This window comes from Lutzomyia longipalpis, chromosome 4 (genome assembly GCF_024334085.1).
Source record: "Lutzomyia longipalpis isolate SR_M1_2022 chromosome 4, ASM2433408v1".
Classification (NCBI taxonomy): domain Eukaryota; kingdom Metazoa; phylum Arthropoda; class Insecta; order Diptera; family Psychodidae; genus Lutzomyia; species Lutzomyia longipalpis.
Window position 1 is genome coordinate 8,512,360 of NC_074710.1, and position 14,134 is coordinate 8,526,493.

The window sequence follows — 14,134 nt, forward strand, 5'->3', positions numbered from 1 at the left end:
AAGAATTTTCCCTCGCTTTTGAAAACCGTCGGATTTTTGCATTATTTGGTATTGTACTGTCCTCCCCCTATCTAGATGTATATTTCTACTATAGTAACAGTAAATCAAATTAGTAGTTAAACATCAAAAAATTAATTAAAAAAATGATTAGGGAAATAAAAAAAAATATTTAGTGAAAAAAAAAAAGAAATCATTGACATTGGTGAGATTTGATTCCGCGACCATAATATCCGAAAACGGCTACGCTACACGTGTCCCAACTAGTCGCTACCAGCAAACAAGCGAACTTTTTATAAAGCGTGCCTACAACCCCGCTCACGGGGTGGAGAAACACACACACACATGAGCATGCGCACATATGTGTGGTCTTCGGTTTCCTTGGCAGCTCTGTCGTGCGCTATCGGCGCACGCAGCGATGAGAAAGAGCAGCACGCATAGATTTTGTGTGTGCGCTCGTTCTCTCACGAAAAATGTCTCTCGCTGAAAAGGCGCTCCCATACAATTTATATGGGAAAATAATTTTATTTTTAATAATATTTCTAGACCATCTCCGGTGTTAATTTTTTCGAAATAGGTCTTATATTATCATAAAGATTTTTTTGTAAAAATATGAAGCCAATCCGAACTATACAAAAAAGTTCGTCGCCTTGTCAGAGATCTTTTCTGCAGAATACCCATGAGGTTTTGCTGGAGATATTGGGGCTTCCGGAAGCGAAAGATTTGCTCCGACGCATTGAAATTGAATCAATGGGCAGTGAACAGAGATTCTATGCCCTCCTCCTTGTTGCATCCGCTCTCGAGGAGGCTGCAATGTCAAGACATCCGGAAGTCTCATGAAATTATTCACAGCAATAAACTCGCAATTAGTTTGTTTTCTCAGTGCTTTGAGAATATCATTAGATGCACAGACTTCCAAGGAGCAGAAGATTTCACAGATTCAGATGTAGAAATCACTCCAGAAACGAAAAAATAAACATTTATTTTGACTAGAAAAAAAAACTCCACGGAAAATGAGCGACAAGTCTACAAAAAAGTTTTCAAACATTTTTTATAGGGAAAAAAACGTCAAATGGCGTCGCAATATTTGAATTTTTTTGCAATTTTTATTTGCACTTTTCGATGTGATCCCAGTGGATTTTGGGGAGGTTCTCTCGCGATTCTTCAATGTTTTTTGATCCTCTACAAGATGGAATGGGTTAAAATTGTTCTGCGATAGAGGATCATCTTTCATACAAGCCTGAATAAATTCCTTTGATAATTAACAAATAAAATATTAGTACTGTTTTAGACCTTTTTTTTTAGTCAATACACATTGAAAAGATTTTTAGAATTGACTTTTAGTACATACAGAAATTTGATAATTAAAATAAAAATATAAGAACTGTTTTTTTAGACCTTGTTTTAATCAAGACACATTGAAAAGATTTTTAGAATTGACTTTTAGTACATACAGAAATTTGATAATTAAAATAAAAATATTAGTACTGTTTTAGACCTTTTTTTAGTCAAGACACATTGAAAAGATTTTTAGAATTGACTTTTAGTACATACAGAAATTTGATAATTAAAATAAAAATATTAGTACTGTTTTAGATCTTCTTTTAGTCAATACACATTGAAAAGATTTCTTTAATTGTCTTTAAGTGCTTTGTTTTAAATATTTGAAAGAATTAACATATTTGACAGATCAAAAAGATTAGTACTAGTTTAGACCTTTGATTTAGTCAAGATACATTCGTGAGTTTTAATTAAAAAAAATTTTGTTGTTGAAATATTCTGTTTTAAAGAATTGAAAGAAGTAGACATAAAAACTATTAGTACAGTTTTAGAACCAATTTAGTCAAGACACCTCCACACAATTTTAAGAGTTGATTTTTAGTACATATTCTTTTTGAAAGAATTGAGAAAGTTAGACCTAAAAAAATTAGTACAGTTTTAGAACTAATTTAGCCAAAAACACATTCCCAATTGATAAGATTTTTCGAAAAATTTCCATTTCTAATTTTTGCAATAAAGTAATTTTTCTTTTAGAAATTTCCGATTTTTTTTAATAAAAAAAAGAATTTTAAAGCATTTGATTAGCTTAGAATAAATGCCTTTATTTAGATCATATAGCCTAGACACATTGTGTGATATAACAGGTAAGATTGAGTAATCCTCCTGATTTTTTCTTTAACACTTGGAGGACACGAATTTCTAACCTCAAACTTTGAGCTTAATTTTCTAAAAAAAAGAAAACGTTTTTTCACAGATTTTCTACACAAATTATTTATTAGAATTTATTTTGAGTAGAATTTATCAAGATAAGTTGGGTAGTAGTAGTTTCTATGGCAGTTTAAAAAATTCGAATTGGCAGCGGTTACCAGTTTTGTCCTCCAGTGTTAAATATTCAATTGTTAATTTTAGAAGAATTTTAGGAAAAATATTTTTGAAGAGATTTTGGAGAGTAAAATGCGTCTTAGCTAAGATGTCTAAAACTGCTAATCTGTAGTGAAATTAATTTACTTTTTTCTTATAAAATACCACTTATAAAAACAAATCAAATTCGAAAACTAACCAAAATCTTTTTTTTTGATATTTTTTTTATTTTTTCTAATGATTTTCTTCAAGATTTTCTTCTTCTAACTGTATTAGATATATTGTAGTACAGATAAGTAAAAAATTGAATCGTAAAAAAGAGAATTGAGTCGCAAAAAGGCGAATTGAGTCTCAATTAGTCTTTTCTGCGTCACAATAAGGTAAATTTGCGTCAACATTAGTTTAAACCATTTTTAGACCAGTTGGGTATTTTATTTCACTATTTATTACACATGCGTGTAATAAAATACTTCAGGTGTATTTTATTGGCTAACGTATTAAAATCAATAAGATTAATAAGAATTTTCCTTCAAAAGAATTCACTTAAAAGGAAATTTTAACTATTTTCTCATCCCCTTTGACCATGGAAGCCCCCAAAACTCCCCCAAATCCCTCAGAATTGTCAAATTTCGAGATTTTCTTTGGACTTACTTGAGTACTTTGGCGGGCATCATTTGACTCTCGGGCGCTGCTTCAATTGTCGATTGCCAGGTATTGGTGGAATTGGGACTCACCCAGCCCATCTCGAAGAACCACTCCTCCATAATGCGTCCCTTGAACTTTACTTTCTGATCCAACCGGAAGTTCTCCATCGCCTCCACGGTACTAAAATTAATCTCTCGCGAAATTGCTCGTAAATCGAGTATTTTTACAGGAACTCTCGCTTCGTGCTCCACATCTGGGCAGGAGAAGTCCTTATTGTCCTGCCAGATGATATTCCCTGTGTCTGCGTCACGGACAATCATCCAATTTCTGCCCAAAAGGTAAACAAAAACACCCACACATTCATTTTGGGGTCACCATCTGGGCAAAATGAGACGTTTTTACTCACATTTGAAAGCCCTCGAGGATTTTCATACCCCGGTCAATTTCCTGCGTTAGTTCAGCTACCTGATCCACTGTTTCCTTCTCGGGATTTTCCATTTTTTCTCAGAGAATTTTCCTTTTAGAATTTCTTGAATTGATTTCCTTGGGAGGGAGAATTGGGAACTGTCACAAATGTGACAAATGCAAGGGGTGTTTATCTGGCGAATCTTTGGGTATTTTAGGCGAATCTTCGCGAATCTTGACGAATCTTAGAGAATCATCCGAATCATGGCGAATAATCCGAATCTTCACGAATATTGGCGAATATTGGGAAATTATGCAAATATTTGCGAATTTTGATCAATATTCTTCATGAATAGTTAATGTCGGAATAACTGACTACCTCAGACCGCGTTCAAACTTCGTTTAAGTTATATTTTAGGTGTTTTAGTCACCCCACATTACGAAAAAGTTGGAGTGACATTTTTGATCCGACCGGCCTGCCGGCCGGTCGCCTAATCTTTGCCTTATAACTTTCGAACGGCAAGAGATAGAGACTTCTGGTTTGAAGTTTTCTATAGAAATGTGGGTGTAAAATTTCATTTTTTCGCATTTTCAAAATCCAAGATGGCCGCCGTCCGCCATTTTGAAATACCGTCATCCACTTCCCTTATAGCTAGAGGTCTGAAATTTTAGTATATTGTAGAGCTCAGTGAGACGTTTTCATCGACAACTCATACTTAAAAATCGGTCAAGCCGTTTAGCAAATATGGCGGCCTAAAGCAAAAAGTGTTTTTTCGATATAACTCGAGAACGGCTTGACCGATTTTAATCATCTTGGTATCAAATAGGTATAGAGAAGCCCTACAACTGTTTAGAACATTTCAAGTTTCAAAAACATTCGCAAGATGCGCTAAAAACAAAAACAAAAATTGCCTAACTTTAAGGGGCAATATCTCCGAATCCAAATTAGGCAAATCTTTTAAATTTTGATATGTTGTAGCCTGACTCAATATCTGTTACCAGCTTGACCAACAAAAAGCTGACGGCCTACAGGCCATATTCTACGAAACAAATATGTGATGTATAAAACGTGGTTTTAAGCACAGTTTGGACCCGAAGTTAGAGAATCGAATTTTCCGACGATTTGAGAACCTTTTTCTACAAAAAAATTGTTCTAAATTTGAAACATAGTACAAAAAATTCAAACAAACACATTTAGGTACGTCTATAATACGCGAAATGCTTAAAAGTTATAGTTTTTTGCCTAAAAAGTGTTATTTGTGTATAAAAAATATAGGCGAATCTACCGAATCTTAGCGAATCAACCGAATATTGGCGAATCAACCGAATCTTGGTGAATAATCCGAATCTTGGCGAATCATCCGAATATTTGGCGAATAATCCGAAGATCCGAAGATTTTCATTCAGATAAACACCCCTTGGACAAATGTCTCTCTTCGCGAAAGTATTAAGATGTCCCATATATTGCTTCCAATCACACACTTCATGACAATTGGGCCAGTGTCCCAAAAAGACCTTCAAATGTCAATTTTTTGGTCGTCTTGTGTTTTGCTTGAGACTTTTTTCTAAATAATCGGATTTTTTCCTCAAAACCACCCACTTCTCGCCCACTTTCCATCCCAAAAACACCTCAAAAGGCATTCCCGGAGACACCTAGCCAGCTCCTTGCGAGTGTCACGCGCGAGTGAAAGTGCAATCGCGAAGGAATTGTCGTCACACGGAGTGGGTCAGAAAATGAAAGTGATCTGAATTTTGTGTCTCAACAAAAGATCAATGAACTTTTTTTGTAAATAGCCAAGAAAAGTTGTGGTAAAACGTCCTCAAAGTGTTGAAGATACACAGGGCAGAGGAATGATGGACACAGGACACCTTCTTGTCCCTCGAGGTGAGAATTTTGCGGAACAATTTAATGGGAATTTGCGTAATCTTGAGAAATTCTCTTCATTTTCCTGCCATCTGTTGCAGACTCAGACTGCGGTTCTGCTGTTAATCCACTGATTGCGGATGATTCAGCTACCCCAGAAGCCGTGGAGGAGACCAAGACGATACGGTGAGTTGTTTCCAGAATGTATTCCTCCTCCTGTCTCCGAGGGCCCCACATGTCAGGGAATAGAGAGAGTATACCCCAAGGGCTTCCTTATCGCCTTTTTCTTTGTTTGCCGATAAAAAGCGTCTCCATTTCAGCTGATTTGCTCCCCAAATCTTATCAATCGTCTCATGCCAAATCAAACAGAAAACATTGTATTTTAATTAATTAGGGGGGCGACGACGTATTGATGGTATTATACGGGCAATATTTCAGCAATTATCTGCGGTAAAAGTGATTGATTCGTATGAAAAAATGTACTGGTAAGCTGACCAAGCTTACGAGAGCTGTGTTTCTTTCAGTGTACCAATTTTGTGAGAGCAAACTAGAACGCGAATTTGTTTAAATACGCGCAAAGTCGGGAAAAGTTGAAAAGTCATACCCTGAGAAATCTTTAAAACGCCATATCTCGGGAACGGCTTCATAGATTTTCGAGTTTGAGCTATCGTTGGAAAGGTCTTAACCTCAACTATAATATATTAAAATATAAAGTAAATCGATAATGGCATTTTCGAAATATTCGAGTTCGAAATTTTCGAAAACTTTGTTTTTGACTGTAGCGCCTCTTGCGGTCATTTCTCGAAGTTGCAATGTTCTAGACATTTGTAGGGTTTCACGAAACCTTTCATTTGCGCTTGAGTTGATCAAGATCGGACTTGTAGAACCCGAGATATAACATGCTAACTTTGGAAGGCTATATCTCGAGAACGGCGACATAGATTTTCTTCATTTTTGGCATGGACCTAGATAATATAGTCAGCTATAACATATCAAAAAATGAAGCAAATCGATAATGGCGTTTTCGAGATATTCATCGAAAACTCATCGAAAATTTTGTTTTTGATTTTTGGCCCTCTTGCGGTCACTTTTGAAACTTCAGATGTTCTAGAGAGTTGTAGGGTTTGTTGAGATCTTTCATTTGACCCCGGGTTGATCAAAATCGGTCAAGCCGTTTTCGAGTTATGGTCGATTTTCGATGTAAAATTGTAGCAGCCATATTGACTAAACCGCTCGACCGATTTTCGAAAATGAGGTATCGTTGGAAAGCTCTTGATGGCCCCTACAACATATCAAAATTTCAGATTTTTAGCTATTACAGGGGCTGAGATATAGCGAAAACAAAATTTTGAGGTTATTCAAAATGGCGGACGGAGGGGTGGGGGGGTGGATTTGACCTCATAATCGGATGTCTTCCAGTCGATATTTTAACTTTGCCGTTTACCGCAAGTCTCTATCTATTACCGTTCTCTCGCAATTTAGCAAAAGGTTCCGGCCGGCCGGACGGACGGACGGACGGCCGGAAAAAAAAATTTTTGGCGCATACGTTTTTTGGAATGTGGGGACCCTAATTCGTGCTCATCCCAAGTTTGAGCCCGATCTGACGACTTTCGATTTTGCTCGGTACACAAAAGCTGTGTCTGAAAGAAACACAGCTAAAAACCTGCCAATATGTGACAATTTGGCGGGAAGTTTGCATTCAAATATCCTGATTTTAGAGTTTTTCCATGCCGGACGTCATTTTGACATCCACAAAACCCTGACACTTATTTTCTAACGTTTGACGTTTTTTCTCTATTTTTTTGTTTCTTTGTAACGTTTGACATTTTTCTATCGTTTGACATCTCTTTTATAACAATTGATATTTAACCCCATTCTAGTAGTCTTTTAAAGGCTTTTCAAACGTTTGACAGGTATTTTTCTACCGCTTTTTTTAAGTTTGACATTTTTCTCTATTTTTGTTGTTGTTTCTTTTTAACGTTTGACATTTTTCTGAAGTTTGAAAACTCTTTTATAACGTTTGATATTTTTATTTATACCCTTTTAGCATTTTTTAAAATGCTTTTCTAACGTTCGACAAGTGTTTTTCTACGCTTTTTTAACGTTAGACATTTTGTCTAAAGTTTGACATCTCTTTTATATCGTTTGATATTTTGAAACCCTTTTAGCAGTCTTTCAAATGCTTTTCAAACGTTCGTTAAGTGTTTCTACCGCTTTTTTAACGTTTGACATTTTGTCTAAGGTTTGACATCTCTTTTATATCGTTTGATATTTTGAAACCCTTTTAGCAGACTTTCAAATGCTTTTCAAACGTTCGTTAAGTGTTTCTATCGTTTTTTTAACGTTTGACATTTTTTTTAAGTTTGAATTCCTTTCTAACGTTTGATGTTTGTATTCAAAATGTTTAACGTCTCTGACATTTTTTATACAATTTAAATGTTTGACGTTTTTTCATGAATTTTTTTGCACCGTTTGACACATTTTTTGAAGCTTGAACTTTCTTCTAACGTTAGATGTTTCTATTCAAAACATTTATTTAATTTTTTATCCATTCTATTTATATTTTTTATTCCAATTTTTTTTATTTATTTTTTTATTCTATTTCAATAAATTGTCAGTACTTCTTGCATTTCTTTTCAAACGTTTGACATTTTTCTAATGTTCGACATTTCTTTCTGACGTTTTTTTTATTTCTTTTCAAAGGGTTTAAGTTTCTTCTGGCATTTTAAATTTTTTTTCTACATTACTCGTTTATTTTAATACATTTGACATTCCTTCTTGACAGTTATTGTTGAACGATTGTCTTCTTAGCACTTTTTGACATTTCTTTAAATCATAATGCTTGACATTTCGTCTCTAACATTTGACACTTCTCTTCTGAAGTTTTGAGTTTTCTTTGAAAATTTTGACATTTGAATCATGTAAAAAATTGTCCATACAATCGAAAAAGTTAACCGGGCTGGGCTTTACTTTTTTTTAATTTTATTAAAAAAAAATTCTATGTTCAAAATATTTGTATCTTTAGTTGAGAAAAAATAAATAAAAAAATGGTTATGAGAACAAAGAGAAAAAAAGATTTTCTTCTTTTTTTTTCAAATAAATTTATTTCCAAAATCATTCATTAAAAAAAAATTACAAACAATTCTTTCCCATATTGTCCATCACCGCAAAATCTTTTAATGAAACAACTACTAAAACTTTATTTTTTTTGACAATTTGAGACGGATTCCTAAAGAATTCTTTATTATTATTCTTTTTTGAACTTAAGAGATGTAATGCAAATTCCTAAAAGAATAAAAATCCACGCAATTATTGTTATAAAACCCAGAGTAACTTCAAACTCCTCCAAACCATATCCTTTGAGGAGGATACTTCGTAGAGCAATTGTTGGATTTGTAATTGGCATGGCATAGGCAATCTGTTGCAAACCATCTGGCATACCTTCAATGGGCCAGAAGCCGCCACATAGAACGAAGGAGGGCATAAAACTTCCGAGTGCCATGTAAGTGGCTAAGCGTTCGTCGTACGTTGTGCAGGAAATGGCAAAACCGAAGCACATTCCGCAGAAAGCATTGAGGAGTGTCATAAAAATGACAAGAACGATTGATCCCTGAATGTTAATGTCGTAGACAATGAAGACACAAATTAGGACAGTTCCTACTTGAAACATCATAACGATATTCAGTGAGACCAAGTGAGAGATTAGAATTTCTATGCCGCTTATTCCACAAATCATAAAGCGCTCCAATATTCCCGTAGTTCGTTCACCTAGCATAATGCCCGTTGTTAGCGTGACACAGACTGCATAGGCTAGACTGTAGAAAGAAAGATAGGAGTAGCAATTAGGCCAAGTAGATTTTGAGAAAACAATAAAAAAAATTTTATCAAAAAAAGTTAAGATGTCCTAGAGTCTAGGTTTAGACTAAACTTTATTTAACGTATAAGGCTCGTGTAAAACCTTATTGAACAAGAACGGTTCATTTTTAAAAACTTCACTTCATTCACTTCTGGAAAATATTCAGCCTGCTTAGTTACGCTTAATCCTAAAGGACTCATTCTTAAGTAAATTTAGCAAAGGTTAGGTCTTAATTGGTTATTACTCAGACTAGAAAAGCTAAAATAATCTGAAAAGTTTTAACTATAAAAGCCACAGTTTCGGAAGAAACTGCATAACTCCAACTTATTCTTATAAGCGTTTTCACAAAACGTCAAAAACCCGCTTTTAAATTAATAAAAACGAACAAGCAAACCATATCTTATCGTAAAATAAGATGAAGCCGAAGAGTTCATTGAAAGTTTGCAACAGAAACGTTGAAGAAATCTATCAGCTCTAAATTTCCATCAACCGAATTTTCCTCTTAAGGTTAGGACAGCTGTCAGTCTAGACAAAGTTCTTGTAAAAAAAAATCATATTACTTACATAAGAAGCACAGCTGGTACGGAGAAATTTTGAAAATCCGGTACTTCTGAAACAAAAGCCGTCATATTTATGGAAAGTGGTGAAGGTGTATCCTGCTTTTGAGTTATATTACAATCTTTCACTACTTCTTGAATAAACATTGAGTACGTTGTTTGAATTTGTACCTTAAGGAAACTTGTAATTACAAAATCTGAAATGGGAGATAAAAGAAAACGATAGAAAAGAATTGAAAACTTGGTTTTGACTGAGTGGTTCGTACCGGACATATCAAAAGCAACGGATACCATGGATATGTTGTAGATTTCTTCGTCATTGTCAAAGTCATCAAGATTAATCCATTCTAAAAGTGATTGAGAGTAATTTTCGGGGAAATTCATTACGAGCCATGTGTCGCCATCTTTAACTGACTCCTCAGCTTCACTGTAGGTGCTGTAAATTCCAACATCTAGACCAGAATGTTTGAGGAAATCAATGTAGCGACAACTGAGGTAGGAACTATTGCATCCTGCCGTTATGGGGCAATCAAATGGTGTTAGGAGTTCGTTGTTAGTTACAGCAATCTTGAGATCTATCGGAGCTTTACCAATTGCTTCACAGAATAGGCATACTTGGACAACAGGAAGAACAGCTATGAAAAGCAAAACACCCACATTTCGTATCATCCAGAGTAAATTTTTCCAAATAAGTGCCTTCATGTGGTGCATTTGGAAGAGTGTTAAATGTTCCATAAGTGTCTTGGGGACGACTTCATCTTCATCTGGAAGCTGCATATTAATCGGTAGGGGTGTTGTGTCTATTTCCACTTTGGTTTTTTTAACATGATCACCAAAATCACCTGTCTCGTCGTCAGAATGGTTTGACTTGTTGGAACCTTCTTCATCACTTTCCTTACTTTTATCACTGTCATCATCGTCATCGTCGTCAGCATTGCCTAGGCTTGCTTTACGAATTTGCTGAATGAGTGAAGCTGCAATTGATTTGCGACGTCCTATTTGTGTTTGTGCCACAACTAGCTTCAAGAAGGCATCTTCAAGGGAATCGCATTTGTATTGTTGCAATAGAATTGTTGGAGCTTCCTCAGTTAGTATCTTTCCACTACGCATAAGACCAATTAGGTTAGCTTGTCGTGTCTCATCAATGTAGTGCGTTGTTACAATAACAGTCTTCGCACCGGGCTTTGTGAATTCCACAAGATAGTCCCAGATCTTCTGACGTACAAGTGGATCAACACCAGCTGTTGGTTCATCGAGAATTACTAGTTCCGGATCCGCAAGGAAGGTTATGGCAAAACTCAATCGTCTCTGCTGTCCACCACTCATTCCCTTTACATACCGCTGTGGTCCGGGTAGTTCAAGGAGTTTCAGGAAGAATTCCATGCGTTCTACAATAACGTTTTCGGGAATAAGGTTGATCCATCCGAAGAAGTTGAAAGTTTCCTTAATTGTAAATTCTCCATACAATGATATACTCTGCGGCATGTAGCCAACTCTAGGTCCTGGAACGCCAGAACCACGTGTTCCAGGACGTCCGCCTACCACCCACAATTCCCCAGAGTCTAAATATCTACGTCCAACAATGCAAGAAAGCAGAGTAGTCTTCCCACAGCCAGATGCCCCCAGAAGGCCATAACTGAAATTTTAATCAAACTTACTATCGGGAATAACCGTTGTATGAATTAGCAACTAGGTTAGAATCAGAGGTAGGAGTATCCTTTGAGAATTTTTTTTTACAAAAGCTGCTTAAGTTCTAAGACTCCGTTCTAAAAATTCTATTTTAAACTGCTTCAAAGAATTTATAAGTTCAGAAATTGGCAAAATATTAAGACTACCAAGGCTCGTAAAGCTGATAAGGTTAGTCGAACGTAAAACTTGACTGTTAAAGTGTTAGAATTCTATACTCACATAACTCCTTTAGGCACAGTCATGTTTAGAGAGTCAAGGATAACATTTTTATCGCGTTTTGAGCCATAACTTTTAATCGCCCTACGTACACATACAGCCTGGAGTCGTCTACTGGATACAGTAGATGGTTGAGACATAAACTGCCGTCTCCTCTCTTCCCATCCTTCCGCATCTTGTACATTTTTCATCTCAATTTCGGGGTATTCTTCAATTTCCATCGCTCTAATCTGTCGCTGTTTAAAAATGCATGAAATTCATGTCATTTCATTGAAAAAGCAAAATAATCTTTGATACGAATTCACAAAGAATAATTTGCATTGAATTATTTTATTATTCTTCAATTTATGAAACAATTCTATTTCTTAAGGCTGAGGTTTAAGATAATATTTCCTTATGAACAAAAAAAGAGAAAATTTGTTAAGGATTTTGTAATTTTTTGTTAGAAAATGATTTTTTAAATCATAAACTGTATGTTTAAGATGAATTAAAACGGCGTAGGTATAACAGTTTATAACATTGGAAAAATTGTGAATTTTTACTCAATTTTCTACGTTACGTAATTTTCTATATTACGTAACAACGAAATTGTAAAAGTAATCAATATGTTTTAATAAGGATAAAAATATCGACAAAAATGAAATGAATGAATTGATAAATTACTATAAAAAAAGTTAAAAAATAATACTTTTTTTTTTAATACTTGTTAAAATTTTCACAAATCCACTTGCACTCTTTTAACTTATTTTTTCACTTATTTCTCACTTTTTTCACTTATTTTTTTTCACTGGTAATCCTTTTTTTCCAACTTTTTTCACTTGATGCACTAAGAAGACTGATGCTCTCAGTTCATCTGCAGTGAATTTATATTGTCTATCACTACGTCTTATCGTCCTTAATTAATTCAAAAGATATTCAAATATGAAAGAAATTACTATTATGTGTAGAAAAATAGCACAGAATCAACTTGGTTCAATTACGAATACCAAATAAGCTATCTCCTCAGGGCATAGAAAACTTTTATTTTATTACATTTTGCGTGGCTCTTTGTATGCCTATTTATTGCCGAAAGTTAAGGGGTAAATTTTCTTAAACCTCACTTAAAAATCTTAAGCCTATTTAAAAATTTTGAATTTTGTGTAAAAATTTAAATCTGATTAAAAAAATTTTTTAGCTTGATACAAAGATCTTAATCTTAGCTGAGCAAAAAACTTAAATCTGTCTCAAAAGCTAAAACATAGTTTAAGAAAACTTCAACCTAACATTAAAATTTTTAAAGTAATTAAAAAAAACTTTAGTCTGTCTCTAAAACTAAAATCGAGCTTAAAAAAATTAAATCTAGATTTAAAATTAAATGTAGTTTAAGAAAATTTTAAACTTATATGGGAAAAAAATCCAATATAAGAATATTAAAATCTTATATGAAAGTCATAAATCTAGCCTAAAAATTCAAATCTAGTTTAGGAAACTTAGGTCTGGCACAAAAATCTTAATCTTAGTCAAGAAAACACTTAAATTCGACCAAAAAAGACACAAAGAAACTTAATGCTCAGAAACTTCAGGCTAGCTTAAAAAACTAGAATTTAGTTAAATATTTTTTTTTCTTTCTTCCAATTTAAGCCTGACGTTATCCTAGTTCAGAAAACTTTAAATTTTACTTAAAAAAATACAATCTGGTTTTAACTTACGCTTGACTAAAATCTTAATTCAAGTTCAAATAACTTAAGTATGTAATGAAAAAATAATGTCTGGTTTTATCAAACTTGAGACTGATTATATTAATAATTCTTAATAATTCTTTATTCATTCCTACAATTTACATATCGTACACTATTCACAAATTCTATTTGATCCAAGTTGCACTAACTATGTAGAACTTTCGGAAGATTACTCCACACCTAGTCGTGATAGACTGTTTGGGTGGAGGGAAGATCCTGTCGGAGATGATGGTGCACGGGAAGTTCCACTATCGCACGCGCTGGCTGCTAGCATTGGCACTCTTTCGCCTTTATGAACCACACTGCAGATCCATGATCAGCGTCGTCCCTCCGCCCACAGATGGCACTGTTGATATTGGCTCCGACCCATACAGGAAGTTCCGCAAACACAGGCACTGACTGCTAGCAGCTGCACATTTATCGCTGGTGGACCGGCATAGCTATGGACACTGGTGGCTACTGTAGTCCCTCCGCCCCACAGATGGCACTGATGCTGATGTTGGCTCCATCTCGTAGTTGCACAAATCGTCCGAGCAGGAAAGGAATAGCTGTGGAATAGAAAGGAAAGAAAGGGAAGGAAGCACTAGGCCAGAAAAACGGCAAGCCGCTGCGGGAATCGAACCGTCCCCAGCGATGAGTGGTATTGAGTGGTGCTTTAGCTCTCTTTACCACCGGGGCTGAAAAAACTTAATCCTAATAGCTGAAATAACATATATCTAGCTTAAGAAAAAACTGAAACCTGGCTTAAGAAGCTTTAGGCTAGATCAAATGAATTTTTTCCTAAAACCAGAATTAAAAAATAAATAAATTTTATTTATAAAATTTT

The 14,134-nt window shown here is 34.8% G+C and overlaps 4 protein-coding genes across 5 annotated transcripts in view; 2 read left to right on the forward strand and 2 right to left on the reverse strand.

Moving 5' to 3' along the window:
- Positions 1–837, forward strand: part of LOC129794492 (uncharacterized) — a 76,637-nt gene extending 75,800 nt beyond the window's left edge. The window contains exon 3 of the mRNA XM_055835243.1: positions 639–837. Within this exon, the coding sequence (XP_055691218.1) occupies positions 639–837 (199 nt within the window). The remainder of the gene's footprint in view (positions 1–638) is intronic.
- Positions 838–3,009: 2,172 nt separating this feature from the next.
- Positions 3,010–4,833, reverse strand: LOC129796258 (probable cGMP 3',5'-cyclic phosphodiesterase subunit delta; the record flags this gene model as incomplete). The annotated part of the gene is given in 2 exon segments (XM_055838048.1): positions 3,010–3,330; positions 3,410–4,833. Coding segments are annotated over 2 exon segments (413 nt in total), but the record flags the coding sequence as incomplete, so codon positions are not given.
- Positions 4,834–4,928: 95 nt separating this feature from the next.
- LOC129796035 (copper-transporting ATPase 1) overlaps positions 4,929–14,134 on the forward strand; it is a 46,958-nt gene continuing 37,752 nt past the window's right edge. Inside the window, 2 exon segments of the mRNA XM_055837693.1 lie at positions 4,929–5,293; positions 5,374–5,458. Coding sequence (XP_055693668.1) covers positions 5,260–5,293; positions 5,374–5,458 — 119 coding nt within the window. The 5' untranslated portion in view covers positions 4,929–5,259.
- Positions 8,349–12,430, reverse strand: LOC129796078 (ABC transporter G family member 20-like). Of its 2 annotated transcripts, none has more exons than XM_055837783.1 (5): positions 12,294–12,430; positions 11,594–11,826; positions 9,952–11,321; positions 9,693–9,882; positions 8,349–9,087 (listed from the first exon to the last, which is right to left on the reverse strand). In XM_055837783.1, exons 2-5 carry the CDS (start codon positions 11,809–11,811, stop codon positions 8,520–8,522), a joined length of 2,346 nt encoding a protein of 781 aa, XP_055693758.1. In that variant the 5' UTR covers positions 11,812–11,826; positions 12,294–12,430; the 3' UTR covers positions 8,349–8,519. The 2 variants fall into 2 exon arrangements, with proteins under 2 accessions (XP_055693758.1, XP_055693759.1); XM_055837784.1 differs by having other exon boundaries at positions 12,279–12,430.

Excerpts from the sequence above, each read along its gene's own strand:
- LOC129796078 (XM_055837783.1), bottom strand. The coding sequence starts at position 11,811 with ATGGAAATTGAAGAATACCCCGAAATTGAGATGAAAAATGTACAAGAT. Across the intron at positions 9,883-9,951 it reads CGTTGCTTTTGATATGTCCG|ATTTTGTAATTACAAGTTTC; the intron begins GTACGAACCACT and ends CTCCCATTTCAG. Across the intron at positions 9,088-9,692 it reads GTACCAGCTGTGCTTCTTAT|TCTAGCCTATGCAGTCTGTG; the intron begins GTAAGTAATATG and ends TTCTTTCTACAG.